The 14,438-nt window shown below is 45.0% G+C and overlaps 1 protein-coding gene across 3 annotated transcripts in view; it reads left to right on the top strand.

The window, feature by feature from the left end:
- MIB2 (MIB E3 ubiquitin protein ligase 2) overlaps positions 1-14,438 on the top strand; it is a 96,765-nt gene that overhangs the window by 46,324 nt on the left and 36,003 nt on the right. For all 3 annotated transcript variants that reach the window (XM_044996182.1, XM_044996180.1, XM_044996181.1), the window contains exon 4: positions 8,157-8,263. In XM_044996182.1, the coding sequence (XP_044852117.1) occupies positions 8,157-8,263 (107 nt within the window). The remainder of the gene's footprint in view (positions 1-8,156; positions 8,264-14,438) is intronic.

The raw sequence follows: 14,438 nt of genomic DNA, 5'->3' as shown, positions 1-14,438 counted from the left end.
AGACTAGGTGAGATTGGCAGGTCCAAAGTTTAATGCACATTTTTAGAAATTCTCTGTAGGTTTTTACTTAGCACACATTGGTACAGCATTGGCACATCATATTTATAAAATATCAGCGTGTATATTTTGTGGTTGCAATTTAGGGGCCTGAGTTAGAAAACTTGCCCCAGGGTGGCTTCATGAACTTTTTGTAACCTCTAAAACCAAAGTATCTGCCCTTGTCTGGGTATGGGGAGGAGGCATGTGTGCTGCATCTCAGTAAGGAAGTGGTGGATTAACTCACTGAAATTCTTGGTAGGATCGTCCCCAAAATAGGTTTACGTGAGTCCTGATCCCTTAGTCATCAGTGTCGTCCATCTAAGCCTTGTATTTGGCTGGAGAGCAGCTGTCTGTGCTTTTGACACCTGTTAGAATTTCTTTTATCCCCAGCTGGGAGTGGCCCAATTTAACGCTTTGGGAGTAAAGTTAATCCAGAACTTGTTGTGTGCTGACATCCCGATCACTCAGAGCTTTACCTACAGGATTTTCTTCAGGGTCTTTCTTCCACACTGGCTTCGTATGTCAGAAGCAAATTTGATCACCTTTTAGATCAGTAAGTATCCTTAGAGGAAGGATGAACTTGCACTTAAGGTGGTGTAGTGACTCGAGATCTGGGTACAGTTCCCGACTCTGCAACAGAGACAGCATGGTCTAGTGGATGGGATGCTACTGAGAGCCCAGGTGCTTGGTTCTGTCCCGATCTCTTGCATGACCTCAGCCGTGACACTTCCCCTTCTCTGGGCCTTTGGCGGTTGTTTTTTAGTTTAGTTTATAAGCTGTTTGTGGCAGATTCGTCTGTCACTAGGCATATGTACAGTGCTGGAGCAACGGACCCTCAGTTGAGGTCTCTAGTTGCTACTGTAATACAACAGCACCTGTCTGAGCCTGGGTGAATCATAATAGTCTTGTGCCTCAGTTCCCCCTCTGTAAAGTGCACAGTGTTACTTCCCTATCTTTCAGGGGCGTTCAGGGTAAATCCATTAATGTCAGTGTGGCACACGGATGGGGAGAGCCATATAAATACCTAAATAGAAGAAGCTTAGTCTGAATACCCTCAGCACTTTGGTTCCCAGCATATTGGTTGCAGAAGAATAGCTTCGTTTATGTACAGTGATATGCTCCTAATGCTGTCCAAGGGGACCTTATAGAAATCTAATACTGCTGGAATTTCTAGGGCAGAAATGGGCCCAGCTGCAAACGGCTGTCTTAATTAAAATAGTTATTAAAGGCAATATTGAAATGATTAAATTTATCCCCAGGGTATTTTTGCAACACACTCATTACCTTGGTTGCTATCCAGTATTTGGAGCAAAACACCTCAGATTAGATTACAAACCAAGATGTATTGGTTCAGGACATCTGGGCCTTGCATTGTTGCTCTGTATGGCTGGTCAGCAGCCTGCTCTGAAGGCAGCAGGGTTCCAGGCAAGGTCACCACTTGTGTGAGGCCAGGAGAAGGGAGCGTTCAGAATGGATGACCTCCAAAAGTTTGAACAGAACTAAATCTTCATCCTCTTCCCCAAAAGAGAAGTGTCAGTATTATTTGTATTATGGTAGCATTTAGAGATCCTACCTGAGATTGAGGCCCTGTTGTGCTATAGGCCCTGTGCAAGTATACAATAAAAAACAGGCCCTTCCCCAAAGACCTCACAGCCTACTTAGAGGGTGGAGAAAAAGGAAGGTGTATTACTCCTGAGATGAGGCGCTGAGGCACACAGGAATGAAGTGACCTTGCCCAAGGTCACCCAGGAAGTCTGTGGCAGAGCTGGGAATCGAGTCGCAGTCCAGTGCCTTCTCACTAAAATATCCATCCCCTCTCAGTCTCTGCCCTATGTGGGCGTGCGTAAGGAGATAAGTGACCATGCAAAATATTGATCCCAGAATGAAAGGGGGAAACCAAACCTCTAGATGTTCGGGGCCAAGATTCAGGGTCTGACTGTTTTCAATGTGCAGAGTACTTGGACTTCAAGGGGAGTTGAGGGCGCTCAGCACCTTACCAGACTGACCCCTCTGGGGGGGATGGGCACTGGAGGAAACTCTGACACATCAAACTTTTAATGTCCACATCTCAGATATTGATTTGTAAGAGTGACCCATTCCTCCAAAGGGATGCAATGAATGGAGTGTCTGTCAGCTTTGATGCCTGTGCCTCCCTCCCAATGGCCTTGTCTTCACTGCTAAAAATGTGCATTTTTACCTCAAGGTAGCTAATTTGCATAAGCTTATCCTGAGGTTAAAAAGCCACTGAAGGCAAGACATGCTAGTTTTTAACATGAGGTAAGCAGCTCTGTACCCCCCTCCAGGAAGTGATCTTGGCGAGTTCACATCACAGTAAAACTAAAATGCCTGGTTTTCAGTTATTTTTACCTCAGGATAGGTCAGGGATGTTAGTTACCCTGAGGTAAAAAATGCACCTTTTTTGTCCGTAAAGACAAGTTCAGCGTCTCCTGTATGGGAATTAGCTGTGCAGCCATTTTCCTCATGCTGCCTATCAGCCCCACTCTCATCTCATCTCCTTTGGGCTTCAAACAAGCCCAGTTGAGTCCTAAACATAAGTGAAAAAGCAAAAAGCTGTTCTCTTCCATCCCTCCTGAGAGACAGGGTCACTTTCCTTTCAGTGTTCTCTGCTGTTTGCTGGGAGGGTGAGGGCTTTTCGTCTGCCCAGAAATCATCACTTAGACTCCTGGGCAACATGCTGAGCATAGTGTTGTCAATCGCAGAGCTTTATAAAGAAAGGGCAGCAGAGGGTGAAACTGAACCATACGTTGGATCTTTGGCTGGGGCGTAATGTCTCCAGCAGCTAAGTTGGCAAGCTCTGGGCTGCCCTGACCTGTTAATGTTCTGATAGAATTTCGTTAGCGCATCTTGGTGACTGACCTGAAGATAAAAGTTGAAGCAGGAAATTGACACACTGTCTAAACTAGTTCATTTCTACAGAGAAGCAGTAGTTGTGTAATTTGTTATGTGCAATGCCACGTCAGTCAATCTTCTTATCTTTTCTCAAATAGGTCACTTGAATTCTAACATTTGGTGCTTTTCCGTTTGCTCATGTCAGGAGTGTTTGTTATAAAATGAACATTCTGCTGCCTGTGTTCTTCATGAATAAATATTAATGTCCTTTCGTATCACTTTGAATGGGAACATATGAACATTCACAATGCCAGATGGCTTCAGATCCAAGCCAGCTAGTCCAGTGTCCTATCTCTGACAGTGGCCAACTGCAGAGGCTTCAGAGGAAGGTGCAAGAAACCCTGCAGTGGACAGATATAAAATAATCTGCCCCCCAGGTAGTCCTCTTTCTAATCTTTAGTAGTTAGTGTTAAACCCTGAAGCATGGGATTTTGTATCCTTTCCAAAATTCTAAGTATCTTATTCATATAAATGTCAAAACCTTTTCTGAATGTTGCTAAGTTCTTGGTTTTAATGATATCCTGCAGCAAGGAGTTCCACAGTCTCATGTTTTATATGAAAAGGTATTCCTGTTTACATCAGTTTTCAATTTACTACCTTTTTAATTTTGTTGAATTTCCTATTGTTTTTGTTTTAGAGACAGAAGTTCCTGGTCTACCCTCTCTAAACAATGCATTACTTTATATTCCTTTTGGCTTGTCCTCTTATTTATCTCCTTTCTAAGAGAAACAGTCTCAATCTCTTTTCGTGAGAGGTTTTCCAGGTCCTTAATAATTCTCGTCGTCCTTCTCAGAACCCATTCTAATTCTGCAGTACCCTTTTTGAGATGGTGTGACCAGAACTGTGTACAGTATTCTAAATGAGGCTGCTTTATATGTATAGATTATGGACACAAATTTTCAAAGCTGGGTTTCCCAACGTTAAGATCCTAAATCCAGATTTAGACACCTAAATAAAAGTGGCCTGACTTTCAAAAGTGCTGAATACCTGTAGCTCCTTGAAGCCAGTGAAAGATCAAAGTTGCTGAGCAAATGTATCTCTCACTGACTTCAAGGAGCTACAGGTGTTCAGCACCTTTGAAAATCAGGCCACTTTTATTTAGGTTTTTAAATCTGGATTTAGGAGCTTAACGTTGGGAAACCCAGCTTTGAAAATATTGCCCCAGAATCTTTTGTAACCTGAACCTTGACCTTCAGTTTAAAAAAAAAAAGTGAATGGAAGGAAAGGATCTGAATAATAGTTCACTAGATGCAGTTTGCCATGCTAGAATTGCAGAAAAGTTGAGCGCCATGAAAGCTTAATTTTGGATCTTTGATTTTCCCCTTTGATTGTCAAGCCTCAAAAGTTATAAATCCAGATCCTCAGCTGGCCTAAATGGTCATAGCTCTATCAGTGGAGCTATGACAATTTAAACCACCTGAGGATCCAGCTCATCTACTGGAGAACCACTTTATATGTCTCCCTATTTTCTCGGTCCTAATTAAAATGGTTTTCAAGTTACTTAGTTAAATAGGTGGATTTAGGAGTTGAGCTGAGTTTTTTGTGTGCCTGTGATACAGCAAGCTTGTAATCCAAGCTCCAGAGCTATTCTTGTCTAGATCTGAGCCATAAGGTATGTAGGATGCAAGGGTTAAGAAACCACATTTTTCTAAACAAAAAGACAGTTCCGCCCCACCCAGCTTTAGAGCCTGCATCACAAAGTTGAAGAGAAAAAAAATCTGTTCTGTTGAGGTCCGAATTAGGTCAAGTAAATAATAGTGGCTTTGTGAATGATTAGTTATCTGGAGAAACTGAGAGCAATTCATCAAGGGGAGAGGAGGGTTAAACATTTGTTTCAAGACGGAAGTAGCTGAGGATCCTACCTCCCATAGTCCAATTGTTTGTCTTAAATGATCATTTTAAAGCTTCTCCATGGCTCCCAGTACAATTCTGTTACCTTTTTTTGAAGAGCCACCTCCCACTAGGAAAGGAGGTTTTGTTTTGAATGGTTGCTTAAGAGAAGTAACTCTAGGTTGCATAAATGGAGCAGAGGGAGAAATTAAAAAAAAACAGACAGCATAATACATCTTTCGTTCCTTATGGTGGTTCTCCACTTGCTCGTTGTGTCTCCAAATGGTTTGAGCAGAGTGTCTCTGCTGTCTCCTTGAAAATTGCACTTTGGAGTCAAATGAATCTTTAATTGCTAGCACTGGGATCAGCACAGTGATAGTATAGGATGTGTCTGAGACCATATTTGCTGTGAATTTAAAAATAGACTTGAGCAGGTTAGTTGAAGACAGTCTGGGGTCTTAAAAACCAAACCTGCTGAGTTTCAGCTCTTCTTTTCCTCTTTGTTGGTTAACAGCCTACAAATCCTATTGGAAATGACAGTAGCACATCCAGTATTTACAGATGCAAAATACCTGTTGTAATGTGATCAAACTTAAAGGGAAATCATAGTGAGAAACTCCATGCATGGGCTGAGCTATCTTGCCTGGATCTAGCTTTCAACAAGAAAGGACAATTTACTGTTCATTTCTGTATTACAGTAACAGCTAGAATCTGAATTCAGAACCCTATTGTACGAACAGACCATCCCTGCAGTGAAGCATTTACACTCTAAATAAACAAGACAGACAACGGGTGGGAGAAGAAAATATCATCATCCCAATTTCACAAATGGGGAGAGTGACACGGGGGTGAAGTGACTTGCCCAAGTCACATATGGAGTCTGTGGCAGAGCTCAGGTCTCCCACGTTGCAGCTGAGTGACTGAACTGTAACCCAGTCTGTCCTCCTCATTCTTGTTTTAAAGCTAGAGATGTTGTGTAATAAACACAACTTTTATCAAATGCTCTGTGTGCATGACTGACTATAAGGTGCTTCAATGAGAGTAGAAAAGCATTCAGCATAATACAGTAGAACAGCAGCACAATGCTACCTTGCATTTTAGCCATGTAGTGCACAGATAAACACTAGCTTTGAGGGTAAATATTAGGTGTATCTTTTAAGGCATGGGTATAATATGATGCAATAAAATGATCATTGCTTGGTGTTTCTAATTAGCTGAGCTGTGTGACACTGCTTCCTGATTATGATCTGCCATAAGAAGCTGATAGCTGTTCGGTATGCCATGTCCTTGATGGTATAAAAAAATGTTTGTCTCTTCCCTCCGTGAGGTTACACTCTAGATAATGAAAAGCCAACAGTTAGCAGGATGTGTGCGCAAATATCTCCTTTTTATAAACACATTAGGATGCTCAGCATATGATGGGAGATCCATTAGCAAGCTAAAGAAGGCACAAGATTTAGGATTTTGGTGAGTTGATAAACACCATTTCCAAGTACCAGCGTAAGGAGTTTATCTTCCTGAGTCCCAGCCTTCTGTCCCTAGGTATTAGAGGGGTAATAAATAAAGCATTCAGAGTTCGATGCAGTTTCACTATTGTTTTCCTAACCTTAGAGCTGCACTCCGTCACTGTGTAGATGTGGATTGCACTACTTTTATACTCGCTAAAGAAAAAAAAAAAGTCAGTTGTCCCTAGACTGTGTTAAACAAACAGATTCTTAAGAACTTGGGCTGCGTAGCCCCACGGGGGAGCAGAGACAGAAGCCGCAAACGCTGGGAGGGCGGAGAAACTGCCTAAACGTTATGGGAATTGGAAGCTGTTTTAACAGGACATCAGAACCCATATTTACCATCATGTAGGTATCGCTTTTAAATGTGGGCTTTCTGTGTTTGACTTGCTGGATTTCTTGGAAAGCTGTGTTTAGCAATTTAATTTCTCGGTGTAGTGAGCAACTGAGTTGCATTTTTGTTAGCAGGTACTTTCTAGAGTTGTGCCCTGTATAGAAGGCTTTGGGAGCAGGGGATGCCTGTGGGGCTATGCAGAAGTTCTGTGCCCTTGTGTGATTTAGTGGTGGTGTCAGGTTTGCGGGAGGAGCAATTACATCACCCTTCACCCCCCCCCCCCCCTTTCTCTTTCATTGATCTGTTTTGAAGGATTCTGCTCAGTGCCCGAGCACGGCAGTTTGGATTGCTGAGTTCTGATGTTCCGCTTCTGAAACACAAATAACCTCGCATACTTTGTACTGAGACTAATATACCCTCATAATATGGTGTAAGACCATTTAATAATGCTCTGAGCATTAGATCTTCCATAGCACTGCGTGAACAGTTAGATCAATGAGGTTACTTAGGGCCAGATTGTTCCAGTCTGTCTTACCATGAACAGCACCATATTCTATAGGTAGTTTGTAGAGTCCTCCTAGAGTAAGGTATTACTACACATGAGTTAAAAGTATCCAAGTCTGACCCCTTAATAAGCTTGTTTCCTGCTGTGATCTCTGGTTTGCAAATCTCATGAAATCATTTTTACCCAAACTTTCTAAAAACTCTGGTTTCCCTACACAGCAACCTCAAGAATGCTGAGCGTATTGCAAAAAGGGGGACGCTCTCTTTTTAGTCCTTGGTTCTGGATGTGCTGAGCGGTGTGTGTGTGTGAAACTGCATTAAAACTTTAGATCAACATGAATTCCTCTTTCTCGGTCATCAGAGGGTGTTCTAAAGCCCAGAGCGATGTAAAATAGATCATCTTGAGTGCCTGCTGCTGCCAGCCTCCCTGTCCTTTCCCTCAATGTCCATCTCCACAACCCCTTCCTTCCTTGTCTTACTCCTCTTCTGTTAACTCATCCCCCCCCCCCTTGTTCTGTGCGCTCTTGGCCCTGATCCTGCAGTCTGATCAGTGTGGGCAGACCTGTGCGCTACTATAGAGCCTCACTAAGACTGCCTGCCTATCATTTGTACTTCCATTGTCCACATTACCACAGTATGCCCCTCGGAATCTTCATGTGTTTATCTTCACAACACTCCTGTTATCCCCATTTAACAGGTGGGAAACTGAAGCACAGAGAGGCCAAGTGACATGCCCAAGATCAGTCTATGACAGTGTATGGAATCGGACCCATCCTTCTGCAGTAATTTGAGCATTGCACAAGGGTAAGGGTGTTCCCATGGAGATCAACCTGCAGGACCGGGGCCTTTGCTTGTACGTTGTATCCTTCCCACTAGCCCTTTGTCCATTTTGCCTATTTAGATTGTAAGCTCTCCAGAGCAGGGGTCGAGTGGTTGTACAGAACCCAGAGCATTGGGGTCCTAATTTTAACTGAGTCCTACCCCAATGCCAATGATAATAAATGGGTCTATCTTCTCTGGCTTTTGTCTTTCAGAGTCACAGTGGGTCCACGACAGAACTTGCCTCGTATCACGTTAAAAGGCACTTTCCAGGGGGCCAAAGTTGTCCGTGGCCCAGACTGGGAGTGGGGTAATCAGGATGGTAAGGATCGTAGTTCCACTCCCCTTCCCCTCCCCTATGCACAACCCCCTTCCTTACAAAATCTACTATAAAAACAGTTTGATACCAAGCTGCTAACTGCAAATGCACACTACAGCAGGAAATGTGCTGGAGCTATTCAGATGCTGCTTTTTTTTTATTAATAGCTCTAATTTAGTATGTGTGTTGCTTGTATTTATTCATTTCTGTGGCATCTCTCTCCTGTCTGAGGCCTGGTCTACACTACAAACTTAAGTCGACATAAGCCATGTTAAGTCGATCTAATAATGTATGTGTCTACACTACCAAGTCCCTTTCACCCACCTAAGTGGCCTGTAAAGTTGACTTCTGTGCTCCACCTCTGTGAGAGGCATAGCGCTTGATGCAACACCCATGGGTCGACCTGGGGATAGTGTAGACACTGCGTTGTGTCATTCGAATAAATTGGCCTCCAGGAGGTGTCCCACAGTGCTCTGCTGTGACCACTCTGGAGAGCACTTTCAACTCTACTGCATGTCAACCAGGTATACAGGAAACAGCTGCTCCCCTGTTAAAGGCCTGGGAACTTTTGAATTTTCATTTCCTGTTTGATCAGCGTGGAGACTAGAGAGTGGGCCAGCACAGCTGATCATGGAGACTCAAGACTGCAAATTCTCTCCAGCATGGAGCACACAGGAGGTGTTGGATCTTACTGCTGTGAGGGGAGGAGAGTCTGTGCAGGCAGAGCTCCGATCCAGCAGAAGAAACGCTGACATCTATGCCAAGATTGCACGGGGCATGTGGGAGAAGGGCTACACCAGGCACATGCAGCCATGCTGCATGAAAATAAATGAGCTTCAGCAAGCGTGCCAGAAAACAAGGGAGGCGAACAGTCTTTCTGGGTCTGCCCCACAGACATGCCGCTTTTATGAGGAACTGCGTGCGATTCTCTGCTGCGACCCCACCGTGCTCTGTGGATACCTCCCAGGAGCCCCGGGTGACCTCTGGCAGCAACGAGGAGGACATTGTTGAGGAGGCGAATGTGAGGCAGGCAAGTTGAGGATCCATTCCCCCTGACAGCCAAGAACTGTTTTTAACCCTGGAGTCCATCCCTTCACAGGACCAGGATGCTGGGGAAGGCACTTCTGGTGAGTGCACATTTTCCAATCAAACTGTAGAGGTTACATGCCATTATTTTTGTTTAATCTGAACAAAAAAGCAGGTGTAGTGGGTATCGGTGGCCACTCCAGCTACGCAGAGGGTGCTCTCTGAAAAAGACTGTTTATGTGCACAGGGATGGCCTGGGAATCATCCATGGAGATCTCTAGGAAGCTTTCATGGAGGTACTCTGCAATTCCTTGCAGAAGGTTTCTGGGAAGGGCAGCCTTATTTTGTCCACCACGCTAGGCCACTTTCCCACACCACTCCAGTATTAACTCTTCAGGCATCATTGCAGCATAAGGACCAGGTCTGTACCAGACACTTGCAGCATCAGCTCCCTTGCCACCTCTGTTACCCTCAGGAGAGTGATATCGCATAGGGTCACTTAGGAGAAACAGGGGAAGTTTTCAGTGCTAGCCCTTAAGCTGCAAACAATTCAACAAGTAATCTGCCTCCCATTTGGTGAAATCTGGGTGTCTCAACCACATTTTCCCCAAACGTGCCATAGTTGTGATTGGAAGGGATCACTGGGTATTGCAAGTGGCATTTGAAAAAAAAGGAGGGGTGGCTTCCTGTTTGTGTCCCTTCCCCCCAACCCAGTGCCGCTTTTGTTTAAAAAAACAACAAAACCTAACTATTTGGGGGGCTTTGCACTGGTGCCTATCCTCAAGTACCATTCAGGTTGCTAGGGGAAAGGGATTTTTTCTCACGTTCCTACCTGTGATCCCAAGGATGTCTTCACAAAAGCAGCAGCACAAGACCTCTCGCCCATGCCTCGTGACTGGAGCAGCAAACAGACTCTTGCAATAACCAGTGGTTGTGATTGTTGTGGCTTGCAGTGAAGTATAGTAAGGGGTGGTTTTTTTGTTTGTTTGGTTGGTTTTTTTAAATTAACCTTGCACCAGAAACCATGTATGGACAGTCAATGCTACTCTTGTGCTTTGCATTCCTTGCAGCTGAAATCTTGTCCATCGGCACATCCTCCACACTGGGCCAGAGACTTTCCCAGATTAGAAGGTGGAAAAAGAAGACTCAGGGGGACATGATCAATGAGTTAATGCATGTCTGTGAGAGTGACAAGATGGAGCTTAGAGCATGGAGGGAACAAGAGTGTGCCATGCAGGAAGAGATGCTGCAGATTATGAAGGAGCAATCAGACATATTGAGGCGTCTGAGGTTCAAGAAAGGCAGCTGAATACTACAGTCCTTTTGCTGCCAATGCTGAACCTGCTGCCCTCATTGCCAAGTTCTACATCCTCCTTCCCCAAATGGCCTACGAGACGGGGAGGGGAGAAGTTCAGTATCTCTTGCACTTCACACCAGAGGAGGGTACAAGGACCAGAAGGCGCCCATTCCCACGTCTTTGATTATTGTTGCAGTTCATCTGTAAGCAAGCTTTCCTTGTTTCTCCCCTCACAGGGTCATCAGCCCTTTTGCCCCATTGCTTATTTTATCTTTGCTGTCTCTGTGTGTTTGTGTGCATAATAAAACTTAATGTATTGAGAAGAAAAGGCTCTTCATTCATTCAACACATGGTGGTTGGTGGGGCTGGAGTTTACAGGAGAGAGAATGCAGTGGAGGGGACAGGTTGGTAAGGAACAACACAGATAAGTGTCGCATTATTCTGGCTCATTGCTGAAACTGGGTTTCAATGCCTCAGAGACACAGAGCCCCTCAATTTGCTCTTCTTATAGCCCTGGTGTCTGGCTGATCAAAATTGGCTGCCAGGCGATCTGCCTCAGCCCTCTACCCCGGCAGAAACTTTTCTCCCTTTTGTTTCGCAGATATTATGGCGCACACAGAAGGCAGCAATAACAATGGGGATATTGCTTTCACTGAGGTCTAATCTAGTAAGCCAACAATGCCAGCGACCTTTTAAACAACCAAAGGCACATTCCACCACCATTCTGCACTTGCTCAGCCTATGGTTGAACCAGTCCTTAGTGCTGTCCAGGCTGCTGGTGTACAGCTTCATGAGCCATGGGAGCGAGGAGCAGACTGGGTCTCCCAGGATCACGATTGACCTTTTAACATCACCAATGGTTATTTTGCAATCTGGAAAGAAAGTCCCTGCTTGCAGATTTCTGAACAGACCTGTGTTCCTAAAGATGCACCTTTCCTGAGCATCCCATGTTGTGTGGGTGAAACAGCCTCTGTGATCCACCAGCACTTGCGGCGCCGTTGAGAAGTTCCCTTTTCAGTTTATGTACTCTTTGGCATGGTGGTCTGGTGCCACGATAGGGCTATACGTTCCATCTATCACCCCGCTGCAGTTAGGGAACCCCATCACGGCAAAACCGTCTCCTGCCCAGAGTCCCTACCCTTCTTAGCAGAAGTCTCTTAATGGCCCTGCAAACTTGGATCGCAACAGATCCCGTGGTAGGCTTACCCATTCCAAATTGAGGCCCCACTGACTGGTAGCACTCTGGCGTTGCAAGCTTCCAGAGAGCTGTCGCCACTCGCTTCTCCACTGTCAGAGCCGCTCTCATTTTAGTATTGCTGTACTTTAGGGCTGGGGAAAGCTCTTGGCACAGTTCCTGGAAAGTGGCCTTATGCGTTAGCAAGTTCTGCAGCCACTGCTCATCATCCCATAGCTGCATAACAATGTGGTCTCACTGGTCAGTGCTTGGTTCCCGGGCCCAGAAATGGTGCTCATCCATGTCAAGATGATGCATGACTGTCACCAGTGACTGTGAATTGCTCCGCTCTGTCTTCCAGCAGGGCTGTTTGCGTGGCATCACTTTGTTCTGCATGGCAGCTCCTGTATCGGCTGTATAAATACTGCAGGATAAGGTGCGAGGTGTTTGTAATGCTCACAACAACAGTGTACAGCTGAGTGGGGTCCATGCTTGTCGTGCTATGTCATCCGCGCAGGTAACCCAGGGTTACGAAAAAGGCTTGGTTTGTTTGCTGTTGACTTCAGGGAGGGAGGTAAGTGCATCAGGGGAGGCTAATGCCATGTTCCCATAACCACCCGCACCAATGTTTTGGTCCCATAAGGCTTTGTAAGACCAACCCGAAATTCCACTTAGCTACCCATAGTGCAGTGCTCCATGGGTTGATGAGAGCCCTGCTAGTTAGGATGCACTCCGCCGACACGATGAGCGTAGTGTGAACACGCAAGATCAACTTGCTTAAATCGAAGGCTCTGTGTTGATTTACATAAAGTCAACGCAACTTTGTAGTGTGGACATGGCCTGAGTGACACTCAGGTACTCATTCTCTTTTTGCCACTGAGGGCAGGACAAGAGGCAATGGGTTCAAACTACAGCATAGCAGATTTAGATTAAATCTCAGGAAAATCTTCCTTACCATAAAAACAGTAGGACAGTGGAACAGATGCCTAGGGAGGCTGTGGAAGCTCCTTTGCTGGAGCTTTTCTAAAGGAGGCTGGAGCCATCTGTCTTGGATGGTTTAGACACAACAAATCCTGCATCTTGGCAGGGGATTAGACTTCATGACCTTTACGGTCCCTTCTATCCTTATGGTTCTATGAATCTATACTCTTAACCCGCTGGGAGGTAGGGTGATAATACTGTGCCCATTTTACAGAAGAGGAATGCTGTGGTACCCTTGCACGTTTATATCAAGCTGCACATTTACGCAACACTTCACAGAATGTAGAGACACTCTGCCCCAAGGAGCTTACCGTCTCATTGGAAGTTACTGTTTCTCCCTGATAATTGTCAGGTTCTCTGTTAATCCTTTTCTCTTCTTTATGGTGCTACAGTCCTTCATCCAGGTTAGTGGAGACCTCTGTTAACAATGGTCACTGGTGAATGGCCTCTGCCTTCTATATGAATTGTAACTGCAGAGTTGAAAATGGGGGAGTGAGGCAAGAGAACACATCTGTGCCTGTCTCTGGTCCTGCCCTAAAATATAATCATGATCTCTTATGGGCCTGATCTGAAGTCCGATGTCAATTCTTCCATTGATGTCAAGAGGGTTTCATTTGAGCACTATGTGCAGTAGTTAAAGAATCTTTCCTGTACATTCATGTTCCAAAGCCCTGTATGTGACAGAGTATTCGCAGCTTGTTTCTCCTGCATGAATTAAATGTAAAACTTTCCAGTTGAGAATAACTTTTTTTTGGTGGGGACTGGATCTGGGCCAGATTCTCAGCTGGTGTAACTCAGCATCACCCCATATGACTTGAACGAAGTTGCATACATTTTATATCAGATGAGCTGCTGGCCCTCGGGTTTTAGTTTCTTAGAACCACAACAATTACATATTTTGCTGTTCGGGGCAGGTTAAAAGTGTAAATAAAGGTAATAAATCATGTAAACTCTGTCAGAGGACACTAGTGAGCTGGGCTAATTAATCTCACAGCCGCATGTGTCTTATTAGGGCATTAGCAGCCAAGTGTGAAGTTTTCTACTGTAATGATCTCACTTTTAATTTTGCTTTGTGGCTTCCATCCTACCCCCCTGCTGCCTGAAACCCTCTAAAGGAAATTAGCATTGACTGCCGCAGAATTTGCTGATTAACCGAATGCCTCCCTCATGCTCGACTGAGCTCCTCCAACCTGGTCTGGGCTCTGGCAGCTGTGTCAGCTGTTCGGCCCTCTGACCCTTTTATTGATTGTTTTTCCTTTTACCTCAATCTGAGCCTAAATTCCCCTGAAATGAAATCTGGATAACTGCCACCTCCCTGCTTTATAGTGAAGGATCTGAGAACAGATGGAATAGGGGAAGGAAGGATGGGTGACTTTTATCGAGATCCCTGCTGACATTAAGAAATGCTGACTGTTATTTGTCACTTGTCGCTGTGTTCACATTGCTGAGGGTCCAGGGCACCTGCTGGGTTTTGTGTGTCTGTAAGTGCCAAGCACAACAAACAGTACCATTGGAGAGCCATCACCCCACCATAGGGGTGTAGGAGGGGGGAGATTATTTACCTTTACCAGCCTTTTCGCTCTCCTGTTCATGGTTGCCTTGATCAAACTGTGGAACTTGTATATTTCGGCTCCCAGTGTCCCTGCCTTCACCTCTTCCCCCAAGTATTTTAACAAGGCTTCATGCCCCATCATCCTCTT

Source organism: Mauremys mutica, chromosome 21 (genome assembly GCF_020497125.1).
Source record: "Mauremys mutica isolate MM-2020 ecotype Southern chromosome 21, ASM2049712v1, whole genome shotgun sequence".
NCBI classification, from domain to species: Eukaryota; Metazoa; Chordata; order Testudines; family Geoemydidae; genus Mauremys; species Mauremys mutica.
The sequence above is the reverse complement of the archived record's forward strand: the minus strand, read 5'-3'. Positions and strand labels throughout refer to the sequence as shown.